This window comes from Phacochoerus africanus, chromosome 10 (genome assembly GCF_016906955.1).
Source record: "Phacochoerus africanus isolate WHEZ1 chromosome 10, ROS_Pafr_v1, whole genome shotgun sequence".
In the NCBI taxonomy this organism is placed as follows: Eukaryota; Metazoa; Chordata; class Mammalia; order Artiodactyla; family Suidae; genus Phacochoerus; species Phacochoerus africanus.
In genome coordinates, this window is record NC_062553.1 from 124,439,811 (window position 1) to 124,467,681 (window position 27,871).

At 40.0% G+C, this 27,871-nt stretch overlaps 1 protein-coding gene across 1 annotated transcript in view; it reads left to right on the forward strand.

Annotated features, from left to right (window-relative positions):
• UNC5C (unc-5 netrin receptor C) overlaps window positions 1-27,871 on the forward strand; it is a 383,793-nt gene that overhangs the window by 282,226 nt on the left and 73,696 nt on the right. Inside the window, exons 5-7 of the mRNA XM_047797984.1 lie at window positions 20,799-20,979; window positions 24,282-24,449; window positions 26,855-27,019. Of these exons, the coding sequence (XP_047653940.1) occupies window positions 20,799-20,979; window positions 24,282-24,449; window positions 26,855-27,019 (514 nt within the window). The remainder of the gene's footprint in view (window positions 1-20,798; window positions 20,980-24,281; window positions 24,450-26,854; window positions 27,020-27,871) is intronic.

Below are 27,871 nucleotides of genomic sequence, written 5' to 3' on the forward strand. Positions count from 1 at the left end.
AAAGTTGAGAACCACTGCTATAAAATGAAAAGGGGAGAAAAAGAGAGCTCCCTGAGGAGAACTACATAAACGTAGTGAATGAAATAAAGGGACCAATGAGGAAGTCTGAGAAAGAACAGAGCCAGGTGGCAAGAAAATAGCAGAGGGAGACAAGATGCCCATGGACCGGTCACTTTTGAAAGTCAGGGTTGAGTGGTGAGTGTGAATCCAGACAGCAGTAAATTGAGGAGTGAATGGGCAGGTGAATAGTTGGAAACTGAATATTCAGCTCTTTCAAGCAGTTTAGCCATTAAAGGGAGGAGAATGTGGAAGCAAAGATGAGAAGGGACAGGCTTGTCCTGAGTAATTTTGTTGGTGGTTTGTTTGGGGGATGGAGGAGATACGTGTGTTTGTGTTTGACTTAACACGATAAAGGAAGAGCTTTGAGAGGAGTTTGGCGTAATTGGTCTGTTAAACACGTGTGTTATTGGCTGAGCGTAAGGATGATGACAAAAGTATTGAGTAACTTGTTGATGACCTAGGGCTTCAGAAAGCCTAAGAGGTGGAAGAAGTGACCAGCAAGCACAAATCTGAGTGCAGGTCTCAGCAAGGCAGAGAAGAGAATGATCTTGGGAGTGGTGCCTCTCCCTTCAAGTTTGTGCCTTCTGGATACACTCTCTTCTTCCTATTTGCTCATACTTTTCAGCTAGAGTAAGATGACCTTATTTTCATTTGTCTATCCTTGATTGAATGTTGAACAAGTTCTCACAATGTAAAGATTGCTCTTCATAGGAGTGTATCACGTGGCTCAGCATCCTTGCCATGGACCATGTTGCCTAAAATAACAAACCACAGAGTGGTAATTTAGATTTAACGCATGTGAATCTGGATATATGCAAATAGGTGTCTTTAGGACAGAATTTTATGGAATGCTATTAGATAAAAATGTGACCATTAAAAATATTTTCATGGATAGCGGATATAATTTATTCTTTCCTTAAATCGTTGTTTATAGAAGCCATTTAACTAGAAGAGACTAAAAGTTGTAACTTAGTTGTAACTGAAGTAAATTATTCTGTAGAAAAATAATAGTAATGCCAGCTTAAAGTCATATAGCAGTAATCAAAAGTGGTGCCATGTAATTTTCATATCTCACAGGGCCTTTTTGAAGGAATCAGGACAGATATTAATATGTAGAGATAGAAAAAGAAGGTTTAATAATATTAAGTGACTTGCCTAAAGTTGAACAATGGATGGAACATCTGGGTCTTAACTTTAGCCCTTTGAATTTGAAACTCAAGTGTCTTTTGGTAAGACCTCATTGGCCTTATGTAAATGTGAAGCCATACATATAATTGCAGAAGCACCCAGGAGAAATGTGCAGAGGCTTCCATTTACTGGTCCCCAACTCCCACTTCTATTATCCTGTTCTATGGTCTTCCTAATTCTCAGCCTCTCTCAGCTTCCCCTGATAAGAGTTTCTTTCTTGACGACAGAATCACCATCTTCACATGCACTAGTGCAGTAATCTTCAAATTTTTGCTAGCATATTCCTAAAAGACCTAAATAAATAAAAATAGCTGGAGAGATAATATTATCTATTATATCTCCCCATTTTTAAGTTGGTATCTAAATGTTCATAAAATAGTAGGAAAAGATACTGTGTCTGGGTATGTTCTAAACACCTGGCGTTTTTCAGCACAATGGTTAAGTGTCTTAAGCTGATCCCGTGGAATGCAAACACCAAATGCCATAATAACTTCTTACCCCAAATCATCTGCTGACAAAATGTAAGAACAAATTCTTTAACAGAAGGAATATTTACAGTGTCTCTTTTTCTGTCTTGTATTTCTATGTCACTTCCTCCCTAGATTTTTTTTTTTTGCCCTAAAATGTTTGATGCAGAAGTTTTTTATTGATCACCATTCCATACTCTATAACAAAATATACATACAAATTTTATTTCTTTAATAGACCATGGAAATCTGTCTTAGATTTTTGGGGGGTTAAGTTGTCAGTACATTCATTAAGATTAGTACGTGATTTGTCCAAAGAACGCAAATGATACTGCAAATTTTGATGTGTATTTAGTACAGATACTGACTTTTTATTGGAATCACATCTTGGAACAGGAGAAATGAGGCAGTCCTCTTCCCCAGTTAGCTCATTTAGCCATGTTTGAATGTTACTGTCTACTGAAATGAGACTGGATAACATCAATTTTATTTCTGTCTGTCGTTTATAATAGATTCAAATACTGAGATTCTTCTCATCCATAAATAAGTAAACAGGAACACATGGAGTTATATTGTAACAAGGTCCCCTAACTCTGTGCACATTTTCTGAATTATACACTAAAATCATAGTGCTCTGTCATCAAAATTTATGTTCAGTGACCCATCAGCTGGCATATTAGGTCCTCCTTCAATTTTGATGAAAGCAAAGAATCATAAACCACTGATTTTCAAGAGGGTTGTTACCCTGTCGTTGCAGTTCTTATTCTCAACTGCCACGCTAATATTTCCAGTTATTCACTTGTTTGGCCCCTTGGGTTTTTTTACATTCTCACAATATACCATAGGATATTAGAGATGCCTTTGCTATGGAAAGTAGATGGCAGGATCTCAAGACAATTAGTTTTAGGATGAAGCGCATAGGGGCATTCAAGATACAAATACTGATGCCCTTCAATACATTTTTGTTTGTGTGCCCCTTGGAAAATTTTACATACTGCTGGATACTCGAATCTCAGTTTGAAATCCTCATACCTTTGGACTTTATTTAAATTGAAAAGGATTTTCTCTTAGTCATTTATGTGCCATATTTTATAATACTTCATATTGTTTTAAGATGTTATTTCTTCAGGTCATTTGCATGTAAAGAGGATCTTCTAATGGTGGGATTAAGAATTGCCCCTTCTTAAGTACATTTCAAGTCACTGCCAAAAATTTGGGGGACAGTTTTGGAGAGGATGGAGGTTTTCCTGATCTCCTGAAATTAAAAATACACCTAGTCCTAGTGTTAGCTCTGAAAGTAAATGTGAGTTGGTCATTTAAGGAAGGCAGAGTAGAAGTTCCCATTGTGACTCAGCAGAAACGAACCCGACTAGTATGCATGAGGATGAGAGGTCAGTCCCTGCCCTTGCTCAGTGGGTTAGGGATCTGACATTGGCTTGAATTGTGGTTTAAGTTGCAGATGCACCTCAAATCCTGCACAGCTGTCTGTGGCATAGGCTGGCAGCTGCAACTCCGATCCGACCCCTCACCTAGGAATTTCCATATGCCACAGGTGTTGCACTAGAAAAAATGAGGGGAGGGTGCAGAGTAGTGGTGAAAACAGGGTGGATCCTCTGTCTCTCCTGGGGATCTCACTGCCTCCCTGGAGAACATAAGCCAGAGGCTAGTCCAAGCCCCTGCGCTGAAACAAAATAGCTAAGGTATTTTTTGGTGTCCCAGTTTCTTCCAGCCACCATCATATGGTCTGGAGCCCATTCTGTCCTCAAGTCTATGGCACTGTAGTTGTCTCCCTGCAGTTCTTTGCTTAGTAGACAAAAGAGAGCCAGAGCACAGGCAGTCCTGAATTCAGATTTAGGGTCACTCCTTTATGAGCTTTGTAAGCCTGTGCCAGTTCTTTATGAGCATCATTCTTCTCATCTGAAAACCTCCCTCACAGGAACAGGAGGAGGAACAGAGCTGATGTACATAAAGTTCCCCAGCTAGGTGCCTGAAATGCTTACTGTATTCCTCCTCCTCACCCATGGCCAGTGTGCTCCATCCCTCTCACCCCCCTTTCTGTCCTCTAAATTTCAGCACAGGGAAAATAACTTTGCTTTTGAACTCTCCATAGACAAGGTCATTATTAGTTTTCAACCTCCTCAGAAGCTTTCTGGGTGAAATCTGAAACTGACCCCAATTAGGAGAGGGCAGGGAGAGACCCAAGAAAGAGGCAGACCACTCCACATTGGTAGGTGGCAGTTTCAGTAGGCAAGGAAACTTACACACAAGGCTTGTCTTGAATGGCTCCAAGATGAGTAGATCTCTGCACCCTCCTCTTGAATCTTAAAAATTAATATAGAAGTCTTGAGTGAGTTCTGTCATGGATACTGTCAAGATGGTCTCAACATCACACTACTATCTCAAGGCTGCATCTTTGGGCAGCTTCTAGGATGACAGGGGCAGGACAAGCATACATTCCAGAGACAGGGAAGGGTATGAAGGACCTCCAGTTGCCCAGGTCCAGCTCACAGGTCAAGCTGCGGTCTTGTCCTCTCAATAACCTCCCCCAGCAGTCATGATTCACGTTCGAGACTGCAGGGTGCCCTTTCCACCTCCAGGTTGAAGCCCTATTTGCCCTGCTCCAAAAGGATGAATTATGTACCATAATTTCTACTTCTTTCCTGTTAAAGCTGTCCATCTGCCCCAGAATCTTTTCCATGTGAAGAGAATGAGAAGCAAAAGGAAGAACTTGGGATACTCACTCCTGCAGTTGGGGGCAGTGGGGAGAGGGAAGGTGGCAAGAAAGAAATTGCATCTCTTGGGGACTTGGGTAAAGGTGTTGCTAAGTCTAATGACAGGTGTGCCATTGTATGAGAGTGGAGTGGAGACTGATTTCATTAAGAGAACGGGTGATGATGGCTCACTTGTAGTGGGAGAACTGGAAAACACAAAGATAAAATAAAAGCTATAAAAATGTCCATGCTCTAGGTAAAAGTAATAGTAATAAATAAATTGCCTTTTATGCCTTATTATTACCAAGTACAATAATTAATGTTTCTCAAATTAATCTTGATAACATTTACTAAAAATCTATTCTGGAGTTCTCTGGTGGCCTAGTGGTTAAGGATCTGGTGTTTTCACTTCTTTGGCTCAGATTCCATCCCTGGTCTGGAGGCATGACCAAAGGGGGGAAAAAAAAAACTACTTACACTCCTAAAGAGTTAATGCAGTGTGATGGTTTATTTATAACCTAAAAGAATCAGAAAATAATATTTATTTAGACTGATTAAAATCTCATGTTATAATATCACTAAAGCACGTACATACCAAGGACATCTCTAGAATTATGGATTTAAAGAGTTTAAATAGAAATGTGTGTTTAGGCTTAGAATACAAACTAGATTGGGCAACTTAAAGAGATTTGATGTAATGGTGAGTTGACTTTGTTTCAAAAGAAACAGCAATTGAGGGTTAAAGGAATTCAGATATCAAAATACTGTTTTATTTTTTAAAACATTTTTATTGAAATATAGTTGATCTACAATATTAGTTTAATAATATATATATTAAGTATTATATTTTATAAAATACTGGCTCTCTTTCCCTGTGATGTTTATCTCTGTAGCTTATTTATTTTATGCATAGCCATTTGTATCTCCCTGCCAGCAACTAGTTTCTTCTCTATATCTGTGAGTCAGTTTCTGTTTTGTTGTATTCATTTGTTTATTTTTTAGATTCTACGTAGAAGTGATAACATACAGTATTTGTCTTTCTCCAGTCTCTTTCGCTAAGCATAATACCCATTAAGTTCCTGTTGTTGAAAGTGGCAAAATTTCATTATTTGTTATGTCTGAGTATTATTTTATTGTATGTGTGTGTACATATAACTAAAATATGTATACCCGCACACTCTGTGTCTTCTTTATCCATTTATCTGTTGTGAAACACTTAGGTTGCTTCCATGTCTTGGCTATTGTGAATAATTGCTGCTTTGGAGTTCCTGTTGTGGTTCAGTGGGTTGAGAACCCGACTAGTATCTATGAGGATCCAGGTCTGATTCCTGGTTTCTTTCAGTGGATTAAGGATCCAGCATTGCCATAAGCTGCAGTGTAGATCGCTGATGTGGCTTGGATCCGGTGTGGCTGTGGCTGTGGCATAGGCCTACAGTTGTAGCTCCCATTCAATCCCTGGCTCTGGGAATTTCCATATGCCATGGGTGCGGCCCTAAAAAGAAAAAAAAAAAAAGTTGCTTTGAGCATTGAGGTGCATTGTCTTTTCAAATTAGTATTTTTGTTTTCTTTGAATCTATACCTGGGAGTGGAATTGTTGGATCATATGGAAATTCTGCTTTTAGTTTTTTGAGAAATGGTCATGCTGTTATCCTTAGTGGTTGCATCACTTCACATTCCCATCAGCAGAGGGGTCCCTTTTTTCTACATCCATGCCAGCTTTTGTTATTTGTAGGCTTTGATGATGGCCATTCTGACAGGTGTGAGGTGCTATTTCATTGTGGTTTTGATTCACATTTCTCTGATGTTTAGTGATGTTGAGTATGTTTTCATGTGCCTGTTGGCCATCTGTATATCTTCTTTAGAAAAACATGTATTCTGCCCCTTTTCAATTGGCTTTTTTTTTTTTTTTTTTTTTGGAGAGTTTGGGAGCCCATGCCAATAGCATAAAGAAATTCCCAGGCCAGGGACCAAACCTGTACCACAGCAGTGACAAAGCTGGATCCTCAACCTGCTAGGCCACCAAGGAACTCAGGGTTGTTTGTTTAATTTTGAGTTGTATGAGCTGTTTTTGGCTATTAACTGCTCATGGGTCATATCATTTACAAATATTTTCTCGCATTCAGTAGGTTGTCTTTTTGTTTTTGTCAGTGTTTTCCCTCGCTCTGCAATAACTTATAAATGTAATTAGGTCCCATTTGTTGATTTTTGCTTTTGTTTCCTTTGCCTTTGGAGACAGATCACAAAAATAATGCTGTGATTTACATTGGCCTTCTGCCTATGTTTTCTTCTAGGATATTGGGGGTTCCAGTCTTACATTTTGGTTTTTAATTCATCTTGAGTTTATTCTTTGTGTATAGTATAAGAAAATACTGCAATTTCATTCTTTTACAAATAGCCATTTTTTCCAGCACCACTTATTAAAGATACTGTCTTTACTCCATTGTATATCCTTGCCATCTTTGTCCTAGATTAATTGACCACAGGAGTGTGGGTTTATTAGTGGTTTCTTTATTCTGTTACATTTATCCATGTGTCTGTTTTTGTGTCAATCCCATATGGTTTTGATTACTGTAACTTTGTAGGATAGTCTGAAGTCAGGGAGCATGATAACTTCAGATTTGTTATTTTTTGTCAAGATTGTTTTGGCTATTTGGGGTCTCTTGGGATTTCCTGAAACATTTAGGATTATTCTAGTTCTGTGAAAAAATATTAGGGGTGTTTTGATTGGGATTGCATTAAATCTCTAGTTTGTTTTGAGTAGTATGGACATTTTAGCAATACTTTGCCATCCCTGAAAATGGGATATTTTTCCCTTTATTTGTATCATCTTCAATTTTCTTCATCAGAATCTTATAGATTTCAGGGTATAGATATTTCACTTTCTTGTTTAAATTTATTCCTACGTATTTTACTTTTTTTTTTTTTTTGGACTACCCCCATGGAATATGGAAGTTCCTGGGCCAGGGATTGAATCTGAGCTGCAGCTGTGACATATGCCACAGCTGCAGCAACTCTGGATCCCTAACCCACTGTACCAGTCCCAGGATTGAAATTGCACCTCAGCAGTGACCCATGACACTGCAGAGACAATGCCCAATCCTTAACTCACTCACTGTGCCACAGGAGGAACTCCTGTGTTTTACTCTTTTTTCACGTGATTTTAAATGGCATTATTTTCTTGCTTTCTCTGATAATTCATTACTAATGCATACAAAAGCAATGGATATCTGTATATTATCTTGAACCCTGCACCTTACCTAATTCATTTAATAGTTCTGATAGTTTTCTTTTTGGTGGAGACTTTTAGGATTTGCTATATTTAGTATTATGTCATGTTCAAATAGTGTCAGTTTATTTCTTTCCCTCCAACTTGAATGCCTTTTATTTCTTTTTTGTCTGATTCCTGTGGCTAGGATTTAAATACCATGTTAAATACAGTGGCAAGAGTGGGCATCTGTATCTAATTCTTGATTTTAGGGGAAAAGAATTCAGCTTTTCACTCTTGAGTATGATGTTAGTTTTGGTTTTGTCATAAATGGACTTTATTATATTTAGATATGTTTCCTCTGTACCAGCGTTGAGAGTTTTTATCATGAATGGATGTTGAATTTTGTCAAATCCTTTTTCCCTGAGATGATGATGTGATTTTTTTATCCTTCCTTTTTCTAATGTGGTGTATCACATTGATTTTCAGATATTGAGTCATCCTTACATCACTGAAATAGATCCTGCTTCATTGTGGTGTATGGTTCTTGATGTGTATTGTTGAATTGAGTCTGCTAACACAATATTCATCAGAGGTATTGACCTGTAATTTTCTTTTTGTAGTGTCTTTGTCTGGTTTTGAGGATAAGGTCATGGTGGCCTCATAGGATGAATTTGGGAGTGTTCTCAACTCTTCAAATTTTTGGCATAGTCTGAGAATTTTAGATATTAACGCTTCTTTATATCTTTGTTAGAATTCCCCTGTGAAGCCTTCTGGTCCTGGACTTTTGTTTGTTGTGAATTTTTTTTTTTTCCACAAATTCAGTTTTACTACTAGTGATTGGTCTTTTCTTCCTAGTTCAATCTTGGAACATTGTGTATTTTTGGAAATTTATCTATTTCTTCTGGGTTGTACAGTGTTGATATAACTGCAGTATAATTTTATGATTTTTTTGTATCTCTGTGGTATAGGTTATTATTTCTTCTCTCTCTCTTTTTTTGGGGGGGGGGAGGCCTCCCTCTTCTTGATGAGCCTGGCTAAAGGTTTATCCATTTTGTTTATCTTTTCAAAAAACAATTCTTAGTTTCATTTATCTTTTCTATTTTTTAACCTATATGTTTTGTTTTGTTTTGTTTTTTCCCCACTGTACAGGGAACAGTTTTGTTTTGTTTTGTTTTTTCCCACTGTACAGGGAACATTACAATTACATTTTTCCCCCAGCCTTTCTTCTGTTGCAACATGAGTATCTAGACAAAGTTCTCAGTGCTATTCAGCAGGATCTCCTTGTAAATCTATTCTAAGTTGTGTCTGAGAAGCCCAAGCTCCCAATCCCTCCCACTCCCTCCCCCTCCCATCAGGCAGCCACAAGTCTCTTCTCCAAGTCCATGATTTTCTTTTCTAAGGAGATGTTCATTTGTGCTGGATATTAGATTCCAGTTATAAATGATATCATATGGTATTTGCCTTTGTCTTTCTGGCTCATTTCACTCAGTACGAGATTCTCTAGCTCCATCCATGTTGCTGCAAATGGCATTATGTCATTCTCTTTTAGGGCTGAGTAGTATTCCATTGTGTATATATACCACCTCTTCTGAATCCAATCATCTGTTGATGGACATGTGGGTTGTTTCCATGTCCTGGCTATTGTGAATAGTGCTGCAATGAACATGTCACGTGTCTCTTTGAAGTAGAGTTTTGTCCGGATAGATGCCCAAGAGTGGGATTGCGGGGTCATATGGAAGTTCTATGTATAGATTTCTAAGGTATCTCCAAACTGTTCTCCATAGTGGCTGTACCAGTTTACATTCCCACCAACATGTATTTTTTTTTAAAGTTACTTTTTAGTCTTTAGTATATCCTTCTTGCTGACTTTGAGCTTTATTTATTCTTCTTTCTCTAATTCCTTAGATGGTTGGCTGGGTTGTTTATTTGAGATTTTTCTTGTTTTTTTGAGGAAGGCCTTCATTGTTAAAAATTTCCTCCTTAGAACTACTTTCACCATATCCCATAGATTTTGGAAAGTTGTTTTGGAAGTTTTATTTTCATTTTTCTTAAGGTATTTTCTGATTTCCTCTGTGGTTTTTTTCATTGCATTATTGTATTTTAGCAGTATGTTGTTTAGTTTCCATGAGTTTTTGTTTTTCCCATTTTAATTCCTATAACTGATTTCTAGTTTTATATTGTCATGGTCAGAAAAAATGCTCAATATAATTTCTATCTTCTTAGATTTGCTGTGACTTGTTGTATGGCCTAGAATGTGATCTTTCCTAGAGAACATCCATGAGCATTTGAAAATGTGTATTCTGCTGTTTTTGTATGGAATGGCTCATAGATACCTATGAAGTCCAGCTGGTCATTTAGGATGACTGTTTCTTTATTGATTTTCTGTCTGGATGATCTGTTCATTGATGTAAGTGGTGTGTTAAAATCTCCCGCAATAACTATGTTATTAATTTCTCCCTTTATGTCTTAGTATTTGCTTTATATATTTTCATGCTCCCATCTTATGTATGTACATGATGATGGGTATAATATCCTCTTCTTGTATTGATCCCTTTTAAAACAAAGTCTATAATAATTATAAAGTCAGAGAGACTTGACTTTTGTTATAGACTTTTATTTTAAAGTCTGCATTGTCTGATATGAGGCCCCTATAATATGAGTGTTGCTACACTTGATGTTGTCTTAAAGTCTGTTAAACTGCTCTTTTTTTTTTTTTTTTTTGGTCATTTTTGCTATTTCTTGGGCCGCTCCCGCGGCACATGGAGATTCCCAGGCTAGGGGTCCAATCGGAGCTGTAGCCACCGGCCTACGCCAGAGCCACAGCAACGCGGGATCCGAGCCGCGTCTGCAACCTACACCACAGCTCACGGCAACGCCGGATCGTTAACCCACTGAGCAAGGGCAGGGACCAAACCCACAACCTCATGGTTCCTAGTCGGATTCGTTAACCACTGCGCCACGACAGGAATTCCTGCTCTTATTTTTAAAATGTGTTTTTCTTTTTGTTCTTATTGGGTAATTTCCATTATTCTAGGTCACATTTTTTCTTCTTGTATCACTTAGTCTGTTATTAATTCCTTGTAGTGTGTTTTTCATTTTAGCTAATGTGTTCTTCAGTTCTGACTGGTTCTTTTTTATATGTTCTAGTTCCTTGTTAAAATTCTCACTGTGTTCATCTACTATTTTTCATAACTCAGCATTCTTTTTTTGGTCTTTTATCTTTTTTTAGGGCCACACCTGTGGCATATGGAGGTTCCCAGGCTAGAGGTTGAATCAGAGCTGTAGCCACTGGCCTATGCAACAGCCACAGCAACATGGGATCTGAGCCACATGTGCAACCTACATCACAGCTCATGGCAACACTGGATCCTTAACCTACTGAGTGAGGCCAGGGATTGAACCTGCATCCTCATGAATGCTACTTGAGTTCGTTAACCACTGAGCCACAACGGTAACTCCTAACTCAGCATTCTTATTACTATAGCTTTGAACTCTTTATCTGGTAAATTATTTACTTGTTTAATTGCTTGTTTCTCCAGGGGTTTTTCTCTTGTTTTTTCATTTGAAACAGATTTTTCCTGTCTTCTCATTTTGTTTAACTTTCTCTGTCTCTGTGATATTAGGTGAAACAGTTACCTATTCTGCCCTTTTGTGGGAGGATCCCTATACAATTTGTTAGTGCCCACCGGTTTTAATAGAAGAGCTGGATCTAATGTGAGCATGAGTCACATCTTCCCTTATGGTGCCTTGGCAGCTTTCGCCTTTGTAGGAGGTGAGGCTGAGTTGGAGGTGCTAGAGCCAGAGCCAAGCGTAAGCTGGGGTTTCTTCTCTGCTCAGTGGCCAACACAACGCTATTAGGGGCAGAGGCAGGTCCCAAGTTGCTGGAGCAGAAGCCCTGAGGGTCAAGTCTAAGCTGGCTCCATTCCCTCTATAAGTGTGTGTAATACTTGCTTCTATCAAATGCATTTGGGAGCCAGCTTTGCTCACAACTTACACTCCTCTCAGCCACTACAGCCCTCTGCTTATTGTGGAGCTGTGCAGCGGAGCAAGAGGGGCCAGAGCTGGTGCTCAGCTCAGACTGTGGCATGCGCTAGGGCAGTCATGGGAAATGGGCCAAGGCCCAGACAGTTTCAGTCATCTTCCTCTGTCTAGTTCCTAGGAGAAAGCGAGCATGTGCACACTCTTCACAAGCAGAGCCTAGGTTCCTTTCAGCCCTCCTCTTAGTCCCACTTGTTTTCAAACCAGCTAAGGGGACTTATCTTGCTGCTATCACACCTCAGGCTGGGGTGCCCAGTATGTGTCTTGAATGGTCCACTTCCTAGAGTGGATCTTTGTGTAATCTCTTTTTCGTCTGTGTCCCCTCCTAGGGGGCACAGGTCCCAACCTGACCACTTCTCTTCTTTCCTACTTGATTCTTTGTGATTCTTTCTTATAACTTTGGCAGTCTTAAGAGAATTTCTGCCAGTCTCCAGGTCATTTTCAGTGAGAATTACTCCATATGTAGATGTGTTTTTGATGTCTTTATGTGGGGAGGTGAGCTCCACATCCTACTCCTCCACCACTTTGTCATCTCCTCCTTTCCTTTTTGTTTTTAGAGTAACACCACTTCTCCATTTCTTTGTAGAGTTATTTGGATTTTTCCCATCTCCTTTAGAATATCCTTAATATAATATTAATGATAATTTGAGAATACTGACTATATGCCAAGCACTAAGCAATCTGTGTATTAACTCATTTGATCCTCAAAAACCTCATGGAATCAATTCTGGAATTATCCTCATGTTATCAGTGAGGACCCTGGGGTACAGAGAAGATAAGAAATTTGCCCAACAGAGGCGCAGGAATGGGTTTTGAACTGCCTGAGAACAGCACTCTTACCTGGCACTGCAGGAATTGCTCCTCCTCCTTCTTTGTTTTTTTTTCTTTTTCTTTTTTTTTTTATCTAGGGCTGCACTCGTGGCATATGGAGGTTCCCAGGCTAGGGGTCTAATCGAAACTATAGCTGCCGGCCTATGCCAGAGCCACAGCAACACAGGATCTGAGCCACTTCTGCGACCTACACCACAGCTCACGGCAATGCCAGATCCTTAACCACTGAGCGAGGCCAGGGATCAAACCTGCAACCTCATGGTTCCTAGTCGGATTCGTTAACCACTGGGCCACAACGGCAACTCCAGGAATTGCTTCTTAAAGTTAAGATTCACAATGGGAATAATCAATACCAACAGCAACCTGTATGCAAATAGAGCATCCTAACATTGGCTGAAAACTATTTTTCTTACCTATTAATAAAATCCTATGCCTTTATAAACACTTGAGTAAATTACTTCGAATGTGCCCCAAATTATTTGAAAAGATTGCAGTTACAGAGCCACAAGGACAGAAGCAGTATTTTGCCTCACTGCAACCCTGACAAGTTATGGTTTATGGGCACAGCCTTTTATTGTTTTCTGAACTTCAACCTATTTTTCTCTCTTCTTGAATGTTTTATACATAGCTAAAAATAACTTCTAACTTGCAAAGACTTCACCCTTGTATAAATCATATGGTTTGCTAAATGGGAGGGGGTGGGAGGAAGCCAAGTCTCAGGGTGAAATCAACAAGAAGCACTGACATGAAAAAAATAAGAGTAGAATTCAGAGGCCAGAATGAAATACTGACTCCAGATTAACCAAGATTAATTTATAAATAAATTGCAAAAGTGTCATTAAATACTTGCAACTCAATACAGTTAATTTCTAGCAGCACAAAAGACACTGGATCATTTCTTGGGATTTTATGTACAGTTTATGTAAGGAGACTCACGGTGAAACTACTCCAAATGGAAGATGGTCACTTTATTTGGTGGTGTTGAGTTCTGGAGAATACTGCATGAAAAGAATATATGTTTTTTTCATAAAAGGATATATTCATAAGAATTTTATATTGATTTGCTGATTCAGGCAACCCTTTACATGATAAACAGAGTTACTCTCACATCCTTTCCTAAGTTTTTAACCAAAATGGGAGTCAATTTTGCTTTATCCTTTTTATCAATATCCGTTTTCAGTTCTTTTGATCTAAGAGAAGCAGAAGTAATGAGGATTTTGTCATTGTTATTTTTGTATTCCAAAAGTGAGAGAAAAAAAAATCACCTTGTTCATGGAAATAACGGGATAATTTTGAGCAATTTAGGTGTCGTAGAGAATCATGCCGTGCTACTTGGGTTCTTCATAAGATCAGCCAGATCAACTCCTCATCCTTTCAGCCCTTAAATCTTTTCTGCCTCCTTTATTCCTGATTCACACACTGGTCCCCCAGCCAGAACCAGATAGGGTTTCACTGTGCCCTCTCCTTTCCACCAACAGCTCTTCTGCCCTGTCCCTTGTCCCTTCAAATTACTTTCTAAATCCATTCTTTTCTCCCTACTCCCTTTGCTACTTCCTTAATTCACTCTTCCTGGTCTTTCACCAGAACTATGACAACAGCCTCTTTAACTGGTTTCCGGCTTCCGCTGTGTCACAGTAATGATCCACACTGCTTCCAAAAGTCATTCTTTTTTTTTTTTTTTTTTGTCTTTGCTATTTCTTTGGGCTGCTCCCGCCACATATGCAGGTTCCCAGGCTAGGGGTTGAATTGGAGCTGTAGCCCCCGGCCTACACCAGAGCCACAGCAACGCAGGATCCGAGCCGCATCTGCGACCTACACCACAGCTCACGGCAACGCCGGATCGTTAACCCACTAAGCAAGGGCAAGGATCAAACCCGCAACCTCATGGTTCCTAGTCGGATTCGTTAACCACTGTGCCACGAGGGGAACTCCCAAAAGTCATTCTTAAAGCCAGGCGTCATTACGTCTCTTCTCTTCGGACCCTTCAGTGGATCGCAACCAATACAAATAAAGGTCAGGTGTGTTAGCACAGCATTGGAGCCCCTCCGTGATTTCCCAAAAGCTGCATCTCCGTCCTTGCTTCACTCCCCCGACGGTGCAGTTAAGACCACTGTCCAGTGCTCAGACTCCCCAAGAGGCTTCAAGCCTGGCCTTTTCCTGAAATGTCCTCTCCTTCCTTCATCCTACACGTTCCTTCTTTCCTTCCCAACAAGCTTAATTCCATCTTTGAGAAACTAGTTCAGATGTCTTCTCCTTGTGTATCTGAACCCAGTTTACCTCCATCCTTAGATGTACATCTTTTGTCTCTGACATTGCATTATTTGTTGATAAGTTTGTCTTCTTATGCAGCAGAGGGCACCACAAGCAAGCACTTGCCTGATTTGTCCCTTTGTCCCCCAACACTTAATACCTTCCATGTAATAGGTACTCAGTATTTGTGGAATGGAATTGAAATTCTAAAATGCCTAACTCTTCGTTTATTGAAATTTAAAGTTTTTGGGGAGCTATATTGTAGGCTCTGGTTTGCTGTGATCACCTAGACTCTGTGTTAAGTAGATGAAATTCTGCAATAATTACTCAGACATCTTTTAAAAATTCTCCAGACATACAGATAAAACGTGGGCTAGAGGGAAATCCACTTTTTTTTTTTTTTCGGTCTTTTGTCTTTTTTTTTAGGGCCGCACCCACAGCATATGGAGGTTTCCAGGCTAGGGGTCTAATCAGAGAGCCACAGCAATGCCAGATCTGAGCTGCATTTGCGACCTACACCACAGCTCATGGCAACGCCAGATCCTTAACTCACTGAATAAGGCCAGGTATCAAACCCGCAACCTTGTGGTTCCTAGTCGGAATTCCACTTTCAAATATGCCTTAGTTAAAACATACTGGCCAATGGACACTTTAGAATACATGGTGGTGAAACACAAGGAGTCTCCTAGCCTAAGTCCAGAGACCCTCTTCTATCTCATGGTTTCCCCAGTGAGTCCACTTGGAGGCTAGGCCAGCTCTGTAGGCTTTGGCCTTGGGCAGTGGAGCTTTGTGTTCTGAGTGTCCAGCAGAACTTAGAAGAGATGTTTGAAATTGCTCTCACTATATATATATTCATTATTAATTTTGAGAGTTAAAATTTATAGGGACTTAAAGATGTCTGTAGCAGACTTGATGCCACTGCATGTTTTGTTCACACATTTAACAAATGCTAATTAAGTTCCTGCTATATGCCAGTTTCAGGTCACAGGAATATAACAGTAATCAAAAAATAGACCAAAATCCATGGAGCTGACATTCTGGTAGAGAGGACAAATAATACAGACTATATAAAATGAAGAAAATAGGAGTTCTCATTGTGGTTCAGTGGGTTAAGGATCCACTGTTGTCTCTCTGAGGATGCAAGTTCAATCCCTGGCCTTGCTCAGTAAGTTAAGGATCCACTGTGGCCACAAGCTGCATTGTAGGTCCCAGATGCTGCTTGGATCCAGGGTTTCTGTGGCTGTGGTCTAACCCTGCAGCTCCAATCTGACACCTAGCCCAGGAACCTCTATATGCGGCCAGTGTGGCCATAAAAAGAAGAGAATAAAAGAGCAAGAGAGTGGGCATGTATACAGAGGTAGATGTTGCCCTGGGAAGGTGACATCTGATTAAAGATCCGAAGGAGAGAAGAGAGCAAACTTACTGGGGGAAGGATTATTCCAGGCAGATGTACCAGTAGACTCAACATCTCCAAGGCAGGAGCACCCCTGGTGTGCACAGGAACCAGCAAAGAAGCCAGCGTCTAAAGAGATGAGAGAAAAGGGGAGAGTAAACTAGGTGATCTCAGGTGAGGGGTCATTATGATGCAGAATCTTGAGTTCCCTGTAAGAACTATGGCCTTGACACTGAGAGATACAGGGAGCCATTGGAGGCTGTGAGATGAGGTATAACATGGTCTGACTTAGGGTTTAAGCATCCCTGTACTGTGTTGAGAATAGATGTTAGGGCCAAGGGGAAAGGCAGGGATAAGACAGGAAGTTGTTCAATAATCCAGAGAGAACTGACAGTGACTTGCATGGGAAGTGGGCGCTGAGGGGACAGGAAGTGGTCCGATTCTGATATGCTGCTCTGACATCAGATTGGCAATGGCACGGAAGAGAGGAATCAAGGCCACATCTGAGATTTCTGAGGTATTGGAGGGATAGCGTTGGCCTTGACTGAGATGGGTAAGGCTGTGGGAGGAGCAGATTTGGAGGGCAGTTCAGGAGGTTGTTATTAGACAACCCAGTGGAGTTGCAAGAAGGCAGTTGGATATATGAGTCTGGAGTTCAGAGATAGGATCTAGACTGGAGATAAATTTCAGAGTCATCTGCTTGAGGCTGGATGAGCTCACCATGGAACTGAATATGGATAGAAAGTAGAAAAAGGAAGAGGTCCAAAGACAAGAGTTACCACAGGGAAGAAGAGACCTTAGCCCAGGGAAGTGATGGGGGGTGGGGGGAGGATAGGACAAAAGCAGGAAAGTGCCCAGTCCAGAGGAAGCAAGTGAGGAGGAGGGAGATCCCAGTGGGGTTAAATGCTGCGGCTGAGTCAAGTTCATTAAAATAGTAAAACCTCACCACCCCACCTAACAAAGTGAAAGTAATCACTACCTTTGGAAAGAGCAGATCTGACGATGGGAGTCACAGATGAAGAGGATGAGAACTGGAGAGGGAGAGTATATACAAGTATTCCAAGAGGTTACGATGAGCAAAGACTTGTGGGGGTGACCAGAGGCAGAAATGAATGTGGCAGGACTTTCTTTTAAGTTGTGAAAAAGTCTAATACAGTGAAGCCAGGAGTGGAAGCCTCTGGCCTAGCAGGTGTGATTCTGTGAGTGTGAGAGGCTTGCAGACCAAGATCAGTGTAGGAGGAGAGCCACGTAATGGAGAGGCCAAGATGTTGAAAGTGTCGTCTTTGTGATTTTGAAAATCATCAGAAATTATGACAAAGTTGTACTGGGTAAAATGATGATGCATGAAATCTTACACAAAACACAGGTGTTTGGAGGAAATGGTCTGGAATCGACAATACAGATCAGAGAGGACACTTAGGGGACCCCCCCCCCCAGGCCTGGTGGTGTGTTGGCTCAAGGGAGATCAAACACCCCCCATTTGAAAGGACTGTAGAAGGAATAGCAGCATTATCAAGGGTTAGGATTTAAAGAAAAGTGGGGGAAAAAATCTAAAAAGGGGTGCAGGTTTTAAAGGATACCACTGCTGTAATCCAAGACCTTGTGGCAGGATTACAAGAGTTTTGGAGGGTGGGTGACGGGGAGTACAGCGCGGTGGTGATTGTTGTACAGGAGGCGTGTGCTGGCTGGCAGTCCTGACCCAAGATTCTTGTCAAAATAAGCCCTCAGAATAGGACATTGTGACAAGACTGGGAGCTCTGGGGCATAGGGAACTGGGAGGGGGGCATCTTGACAAAAAACCAGAGTCCTTGGCTCCTTTCTTCATTCCTGCGGGTAGTTTCCAGCTGTAGATCCCATTGTTTCCTCAGACAAAGGCATGTAGGCAACCCCAGTGTGGAAAGCAGATCAAAGCCAGCTTCCTTGGTTAAAGCCCGAGTTAGGGGAGGGAAGGCATTGTCCCTCACAGGTCCTGGGGTGCTGCCACAGCATTTCTGGGGCTCCTTGGGGTTCCTCAGAGCTCATGTCATAATCACTGCCCCAGTGTTGGTGAGAGACACCTGAGGAAAATGCAGTCATGGATAAGAACATAAAGATCATATACCCAATAATCACCTAAGTCTTTTTAAATCTTCTGTCAACAGTACAGATTGCGTTTCCCTTCCATGTAATAGAATATTCAAATAAACAAGTGGTTTGCAGTATCCCTGAGGATCTCTCTATGTCATTTATGACCAGGTTCACATGACTGTTGTCAGCTGATGCTACGTACATAGAAGAAACCATAGTTTTGAATAGTCCTGACTTAGATCAGGTTCTCCAGAAGCAAACCATGTGGCAAAGGTTTGAATGCAAATGGCTTGTTATGGAAGTGCTCCCTGGCATCCCTGTTAGCAGGGGGAGCAAGCAGGAGAGAAAAGGAGAAGCCCAGAACATAACAATTTGAGATGTCTCAGGGAGGTAGCTTCAGCTGATCCCTGCAGGGAAACTTTGGAGAGAAATAACTCAGGTTCCAGCCTGTTTGGACACAAAGCTTATTTCTACCCCTGTGAGGCGGTGGCAGAGGTGGAAGTTGAGGAAGCTGTGAACCCCTAGGAACTTCAAGCAAAGCATCTAGGAGCCTGAGGGCCATCCTGCAAGAAGAGCAGGTATGGGTCCTTGAAAGAAAAGCACGCTAAGTGGGTCTGCATGTGTATGCATGAGCACAGACCCACACACAGAAGGGATCTAAGACCAAAAAAATCAGGGGAGACCAACAGTACCATCTGTAAGTGGAAAGCTTTCCTTCGAATGACAGAAATAACCTGTATAAACATTAGATTCGGAAGGTATTCATGTCAACTGCTTGATGACAATTGAAAGGGTTGGAATTTTGCTACCTTTCCCCTTGCTCTTGTAGAGGGTTCATATATGTACATACATATGTATGTATATACCACATACATAGGGCCAAATTTTGAGAAAATCCAGGTCAAGTGAGCGTGAGTCATCAAATATATCCATGCATATGACTGAATGTGCTGTCTTTATTTAAAACAAAATGCGGAGTTCCCGTCGTGGCGCAGTGGTTAATGAATCTGACTAGGAACCATGAGGTTGTGGGTTCGGTCCCTGCCCTTGCTCAGTGGGTTAACGATCCGGCGTTGCCGTGAGCTGTGGTGTAGGTTGCAGACGTGGCTCGGATCCCACGTTGCTGTGGCTCTGGCGTAGGCTGGTGGCTACAGCTCCGATAGGACCCCTAGCCTGGGAACCTCCATATGCCACAGAAGCGGCCCAAAGAAATAGCAAAAAGACAAAAAAAAAAAAACCAAAATGCATGTTTTGGAACTTCACTATTTTAAAGGGATTGCACTTTTTCATTTCCATTAGTGTAAATATCAACAATGTTTAGCTATTTCAAAATTTGCATCATTACAAATAGATGCTCTTATCTATATCCTCATATGTTTATTTCAAGAAGTTTGTTTTTTGTTTTTCCCTTAAATTGTGGTCTTTTTTTTTTTTCTGAGGATTAGAGAAGCATTATTTTAGAGTAGATATAATTTGGAACCTTGCAACATCCAGCCCACTGACAGATTTAGAGATTAATTTCCAGACCTCTTGCGGTGCTGGGGAAGCAAGCTCCTTAAGATTTTGAAAATGGCAACAATATTGACTCCCTACCACTGAAGGTTACTTGTATCCATATCCACAGTACTGCAAAAGAAAATTTTAAGTGTGGTAAATATCAATGTTGTTCTGTTTTATGGAAAAAAAATCTGTGCATAGGGGGGAAAAAGCAATTTGTAGGACAAGAAATAGTTTATCCTTCATAAGGACATCTTATGCAGATAGATTTCACCCCCCCCCTTCATTTTTTATGGGTAATACTGCTGCTGCTAAACCATCATTTGCATGGAAAAACAATGTTCAGTCGTTTTGAACAGTCACATTTTAGGTCAAGATCTTCAGAAGCAAACCACAAGCCAAAGATTTGATGCCAGAAAGAAAGTGATAGACAAAAGGAGAGATTTGACAGTGACTTATATGCCATTTAGATTGCATTGAGAGCTGGTGGAAAACCTTTTTCTCCTCCCAAGTATTTTGGCTTAGATACTTCTCTAAATACATGTTTGCTATATTTTAAAGTAAGTGCATTTTCAGGGAAATTTAATCCATATGTCTCAGCAATGCTACACATAAATCATCCAAATGTTGCTTTATTAGAGCTACATGATGTCTAAGATGCCTTTTGAGCTTTTTTAATAGTCTTATATTCTTTTCCGAAAAGCAGCAGGTAAGTTGCCAAGAGTAAACCAATCAAATAGCGAAAGGTTTGAGTTCAGTTTGAAATGCTTAGCCTATTATTTTTGATTGGGTTCTGAACTTGGCATGCACCATCCCGTGTTCCTGCCTTCAGGGCAAAGTGAAAACAATTTGAACTCTGTATTTCCCAGTTGGGTCATTGACATTTGAGAAGAATGTAGCATAGACAGAATCAGCGTGTTTGGCAGGTGAGTGATACACTTAACATGACCTCAGAAAGTTACTTCCTCCAGTTGGCAGAAGTTCGTAGCATAGAGCAATGCTATTCATGTTGCAAAACAGAAGTTCGGACAGACAGCCGTGGAGGGATCCATACCGGGGGTCTAACTGTTTCTCCTGTGCATCTTTAGGTGGAATGGTTGAAAAATGAAGACATCATTGATCCCGTTGAAGATCGGAATTTTTATATTACTATTGATCACAACCTCATCATAAAGCAGGCCCGCCTCTCAGATACTGCAAACTATACTTGCGTTGCCAAAAACATTGTTGCCAAGAGAAAAAGCACAACCGCAACTGTCATAGTCTATGGTGAGTAAGCTTTTGGAGGTCTCAATTTAGATCAGGTAAAAGTGCAGTTTCTCATTTTAATTTTAAAATATCAAGTAAAAAGGCCTTTCTTCAATCCCCATTGCTGCTATCTTCCAGCTTCTTACATGGACAGTGAAGTTTAACTGCTTTCCTGTTACTCAGAAAAACTAGACTTAGAAATCTCTAGCCCTTTTTCAGTTAATAAGAAAGTGAAGGAACTCTACTTAAGGACCAGGAGAGTTCCCTGTCTCCCTTAGCCTTCCCTGCTCCATAGCCTGGACCACCAGGATCTAGAGGGAGTTTGAGATGAAGATGCTTAAAGCAGCCTGCAGCTCTTTCTGTGGGCCTCAGGAGAGTGACTGCAAAATCTCAGAAAGACTGGAGCTGACATGTTCTCCAAATATATCAGAGAAACTTTCATTCCCTGAAACTTGCTTTACACTACGTCAGGGGCATCCAGAGTGAAGACGGGCTGCATTGCCAAATGGTCCTAACTTAACCTAACCATATAGCAAGGTTTGACATGACTTCTTCAGGAAGCTTCCCTTCCATTCTCTGGCCCCTTCTCATCCATCTCATGTCTAAGCTTATCCTTTCTGTAGAAGTACTAAATGATTCTACACTCCATTTTGCTGTGGCATATGATACTTGTATCTCTTTGTCTGCTTTAGCTCTCAATGGCTTTCTTGTCATTTCACAGGTAGTTCTATCTTCCCAGCTAAGCTTTTAAGCTCCTCTGCAGACTAAGAGACAGCGCCTTAAATTTATATATTTCTCACAGTACTATTGGATACATAGTAGGTCTTCCTATTCTTGATGAGTTTTTGTCTCAGAGGAAACAGAACAACTCTGAGAACTATTTTGAGGTTCTGCCACCTTGGGAATGATGTGGCTACCACTTAGAATGTAAGGAAGCTCTTCACAGCTGCTTCAGTGTTCAGTGGCACTCTAGGGGATTTGCCTAAATGACTGGGAAGGAAGGACAGCCGCTGGCAAGTCTGTGGCTCATGGCACTTACTTACTTCAGGTAGTTCCATTTGGCTGGTTGTGTCCTCATGCTGCAGGGTGTTATGAGAACCGAAACCACTGTGATGTTTGAAAGACTGAAGGTAGTGGTGCTTTAAAACTGTCATTTTTGTTACAGGACAGAGGCCTACTATCTTTTAAAAATCCTCTGAAATTTAATTGCCTTGTCTAGATAGTGGCTATGTTGAGATAGAAGCTGTTGCTTTTCTTAAGTCACAATTAAATGTTTCCCACCTTTTGTCTTTTCTAAACTTGCCGAACAACTTAATTAACAGCATTGGAAATGCAAAAGAAATGGGGCACATCTCAGCTTGTACCAATCATAAACAACTAATGAGGGTGGACTCTAAATAGATGTATTACATAGGTGTTTAATGTACATGCAGATCTCTTTTCCTATGTATAGCATGCTTTAAATATCCATAAACACAAGCTGAACCTGGTCTTTAGGAAGGATCAAACACAAATAACAAGCATTTCGAGTTTAGAACACAGCATGGCACTAGGGGTCAGGAGTCTGATGCTTGAGGACTATCACTAACTTAGCTTCAGTTGGCCGCTGAAATAGGATGCTTGTAGCCATTATTTTCTCCATAACATGAGGGAATGGCCTAGGGTCTTCAAGACCTTTCTTTGTGTAAAAGTTTGATGATTCATTTCTCAATCAGATACTGAATCACCAATAAAATTCTAGCAGAGCAGTGCATGTACATTGTAACCCCACATACTGGCTTGCCAGTATGTTGGTAAGCAAGTTACACTGAAAGTTCCACCATGTTTGGAGTTTTGTGAAGTTGAGAAGATTAAATTGCTTTTTGGAACACTAAATGAAACTCCAACGAGCAAACATCTGTTTGTCCTTTTCATGGCCTCATAAAATAGGCTGTCCAAGGCTTATAGGTTGGGCTCACTACAAGTCCACAAAAGAACCATATACATCTAACAAGTGTTTCATTTTTGACTCTGTTGTATATATTTAATTTCATTAGTAGCATGTTTAGATTGCAAATGTATATTCATTATAGAAAACTGGGGGAACGCAAAAGAGCAAAGAAAAGAATACCTATAATCCTGTCATTTTGTTATCCACAGATAATTTTAAAAAAGATTGATGTATATGCTAGTATTTTCTAAGCATAGATGGGATCTTAAAATATGGAATAGACATACATATTTTTTTACTTAAAAACATAATGGTGAAATATCCATGTATTATTAGACTTCTACAGCATCATTTTCAATGGCTCCCTAGTCAGTTGCATGAATATACATGTTTATCCTTTTCTTACTGTTGAGTATCAGTTGATTTCAGTTATTTACCTTTCTCTGCTGTGAAAAAAATCTTGTCTATGTTTGTATATATAGCACATTCAGATTATTCCCTGTTGTATAAGTTTCTAGAGAGGGAGGTGACCACGTGATGTTCACATATTAAGGTTTGTCTTATCTGAGTAATACTCTTCTTTGCTCTCAAGAAGCAGATGCATATACTAGCTGCGCCATGTTTTAACTACACACCATCAAATTATTTTTGTTAGAAATTGCTTAATTTCAATATTTCATGGACTCAACATACTGAAATACTAAATATTGGAGGTTTTATAATCGCACCTATACTGACATCTCCATCAAACAGCATAATTTGTCTTTGTACACAAAACAGGTGTCAATTTCAGTTACATCAGCTAATCACTAATTCACTCAAATAGATACTCAGTTAAAAATCCAGCTGTCAAGACTTCCAAAAGCAAAAAAACTAGGTTCACTTAGTAATGAAACTAACTAAAAATCATTAAAAGGTGAAAAAGTTTATATATACTAAGGGAAAATAATCATCTGTCATTTAGATTCAATGATTTCATCAGTTCCCATGCTTCAGAGTCACATGCAGCTTTGGGGTAAGGATGTAAACATATATTATTTTAGATAAGTTGCCAAAAGTAATGTTTAGACCTTTATAAGAGGATTATTTTTTCCAAAGAACACCGGCTGAGGAGAGTAGAACACAATCCTCTTTTTTCTGAGTAGGTAAGTAGAAGTTGATAATTCATTTTATTTATCTCTCTGCTTAGATTCTTCAGCTCTGCAATAAAATTTTGAATGAAATAATATCCAAGGCTGCTTCTTGCTTTGAAATTCTCGCTTTTTTGTTTTGTTTTGTTTTGTTTAGGTCACTTGGGATACAACTTTTTTGTTTAGGTGCTATGTGTGGTTTGTGTGTCTCTGTGTGTATGGGCATATGTTTAATTCATGTTTTATTATTTACACCCTTCCAGTAAATGGTGGCTGGTCCACCTGGACAGAGTGGTCTGTGTGTAATAGCCGCTGTGGACGAGGGTATCAGAAGCGCACAAGGACCTGCACCAATCCAGCCCCACTCAATGGTGGTGCCTTCTGTGAAGGGCAGAGTGTGCAGAAAATAGCCTGTACCACGTTGTGCCCAGGTAAATAAACCAGTGCTCTCATTCCAAATACCTCCTCCTATTCTAGAAATAAGTTTTAGGGTATGTATTACAAAACCTTATTCTTGACCTGAATGTATAATAACCATCTTTTAAATCCATCATATTAGTCAGGGCTCACATTGTTGGGAAATCAAATCTTTTATCCCAAAGAGTACTTGACTTTATTACCCAAACATGCAAAATAGTATAAAACAGAAGATTAAACACACATGACCATAATCTCTCCCAACAAAAACTCAACAAAACTGTTGGAGCCAGGATTGCAGGTTCTGTAATTCAAGGCATTTGAGCAGCATTGAAAGCCACATATTTAGGATGACAACCCTTGGTATCCAGAAGGCCATAGAAATTAACTGGAACTGAAATTTATAAAATGTTTTAGGTGAAGTACTTGATATTTGTGTCAGTTTCTGGACGAGGGCAAATAAAACATTTGGAATGCATTAAAAGGAAATCTAGGAGTTCCATTGAGGCTCAGTGGTTAACGAATCCGATTAGGAACCATGAGGTCGTGGGTTCGATCCTTGGCCTTGCTCAGTGGGTTAAGGATCCTGTGTTGCTGTGAGCTGTGGTGTAGGTCACAGACGCTGCTCGGATTTGGCGTAGCTGTGGCTGTGGCATAGGCCGGTGGCTACAGATCCAATTAGACCCCTAGCCTGGAACCTCCATATGCCGCAGGTGAGGCTCTGAAAAGACAAAAAAAAAAAAACCCCAAAAATGGAAATCTAAGCTTTGTGACACATGAGCTAATTAATGGATTTTGAAAATGCAATGTAGTCATCTCTTTATTGTCTGTACATGTTGGTCATCTATTTGTGGATTACTTGCAGTGGTACCTGTAGCAAGATTGCATCCCTTTGCCTCTGAGCATCGTTCTGTGCTGTATCATATTGTCACCAGCTCTTAACCCCTGGTAAATTGAAGTTAATATTTGCCAAAACCAAAACCCACTAAAATGCCTAATTATACAATATACTTAAAAGTTAAGCTAAAATTATTTTGAAATAACCATAAATTTAGTGTGTTCCATGGGGTAGCTATTAAATTGTCACTTCCATTATTTAGATGCACAGACTCCTTACTTCCCTTTATTCTGCCCAACTTCTGTTAGGTTCATCTGTTAATAGAGCCTTTCTCAGAGATGGGTTGCAGAAATGAACTGGAGAGAAAACCATAATCTGTATGTTACATTCCTGTGTTGATTACTAAATATCAAAAGAGTATTACCACACTGAATTGAGAGGTTTTATTTATAGAACAAACTTTTGACATGTAGCTAGGCTAAGAATTTCAGTATTTTATCTTGCTCTCTGCTGTGTTCTGTCTCTATACTGACTTTCACAATTAAAATGCCCTGAGCATTTACTTAAAATAGAAATATGTGTGTGTGTTTTGTGTGTGTGCTTTGGGATGGTCTAGGTCAAAGCAAATGTCTTTTCTCCAAATAGCTGGGAGTTGCTTATACAGCCAACTTTGTACAGTTGAAATATTAATACTTTCATTATTTTTTCATGTTGACATATTTATATCTATACATATTATGTATAATGCATATATTTACATAATAATTTGAATATGAAATCACATAGATTTCCCAAACTATGTAGGCTGTTAAAATTAATGTAATTTCTATCAATATGTAGACATAACATGTTATGTACATTGTATGTTCAATAAATGTTTGACAGTGTCTTACATTAAGTCCTAGATAATTATTTTTATATTTCACATACTTCTTTGGAAAATTGACTCTTACTTCACTAATTTCCCCTTATTTATGTTTAGGACCTTTTAAAAAAATGCATTTTAAAGTGTGACCTGTGGCATATGGAGGTTCCCAGGCTAGGGGTCGAATCGGAGCTACAGCTGCCGGCCTGCGGCACAGCCACAGCAATGCCAGATCCGAGCCGCGTCTGTGACCTACACCACAGCTCACAGCAACACAGGATCCTTAACCCACTGAGCAAGGCCAAGGATCGAACCCACGACCTCATGGTTCCTAATCGGATTCATTAACCACTGAACCATGACGGGAACTCCAAGGTCCTTTAATTTTCAATCCAAAAGTATCCTCTTTAATAGAACAAGGGGCACCGCCATGGTTTACTTTTATGTAGCTCCTGGTGACAGCTTTGGCTTCCTTGTGTCCCGTTAAGCCTCCCTTGCCTGATCAGTGAGGAAACAGTCACACACCTGACAAGGCAGGGTCTCAGAGCCCACGATGGGTCTGTAGAACATGCACTGCTTCCATTAGTTCAGGTCAATACAGTTCTCCTTGGTGGGGCATTTTCTTCAGTGTTGGGTGTTTCAGTTACACTTGTGTTCCCCTCTGCCCTTGCGAAGTTCCTTCTCCCTTTGACCTGATGCTGGGTTTTGTGTGGCAGTGGATGGCAGATGGACCTCATGGAGTAAGTGGTCTACCTGTGGGACCGAGTGCACACACTGGCGCAGAAGGGAGTGCACAGCACCAGCCCCCAAGAATGGAGGCAAGGACTGCGATGGCCTCGTCTTACAGTCCAAGAACTGCACGGATGGGCTGTGCATGCAGAGTAAGTCTACTTGAGCAATCAGCAGATGCTGGGGAGCTCTGATATTTAACCATCTGGGTTCCTTTGAAGGAAATATTAAAAATGAAAAACTCTTGAATAACAACAAAAATGCAATATTATACCACCATCCTAGATTTCTCTCATAATTGAAAAAAAAAAACAAAAAAAAACAAATCTCCCAGGAAGCAGAAGGAATAATAACTGTGTCCAGTTAACAAATGACACACAGTATTGCTCTCCCATGAGCAAAAAGGGATTTAGTAATTTCCATGGAGGGGCTTGTCATTCTTTTCAGAACAGGGAAGTGCTACACAGTTTTTGTAAAGTACAAAAGGGCCCCCTCGACGCCTCATAGAGTCACATGATTTCCAAAAAGTAAGCTATGTATTCCTAATTTATGATTGTTACTAAACCAATGTCCATAGAATTTAAAAAACATATATAAGGACAGAAAATATTTCTGCAGGTAGATTTACTAATGTACAACAGTTATTTGGTGGGAACATTCTTACCAACTCCTTGAAAATGCTGGGTTTGTGCTAGAAATTACAGTGTTTAAAGGAAATGTTTATAAAATGTAAATTTTAAAAATAGGTGTAGAAGATTGGCTCAGGAATATAATGGGTGCTATAAGATAAATATTCCACATTTTTCACGGCTTTGTTCCTTAGATTTTCTTAATGAGACAGTAGTTTGATTTCCATGCTTGCAAACTCACTCCTTTATTGAGGAGCCCTTAGATATGCAGAATTTACCATTCCTGTTATGACCATGAATTAAGGTACTAAGAATTGTTCTGAAATCATATCTATATGAATGAATGGATCAAACAGTGTACTGTCTTTGGAGTAA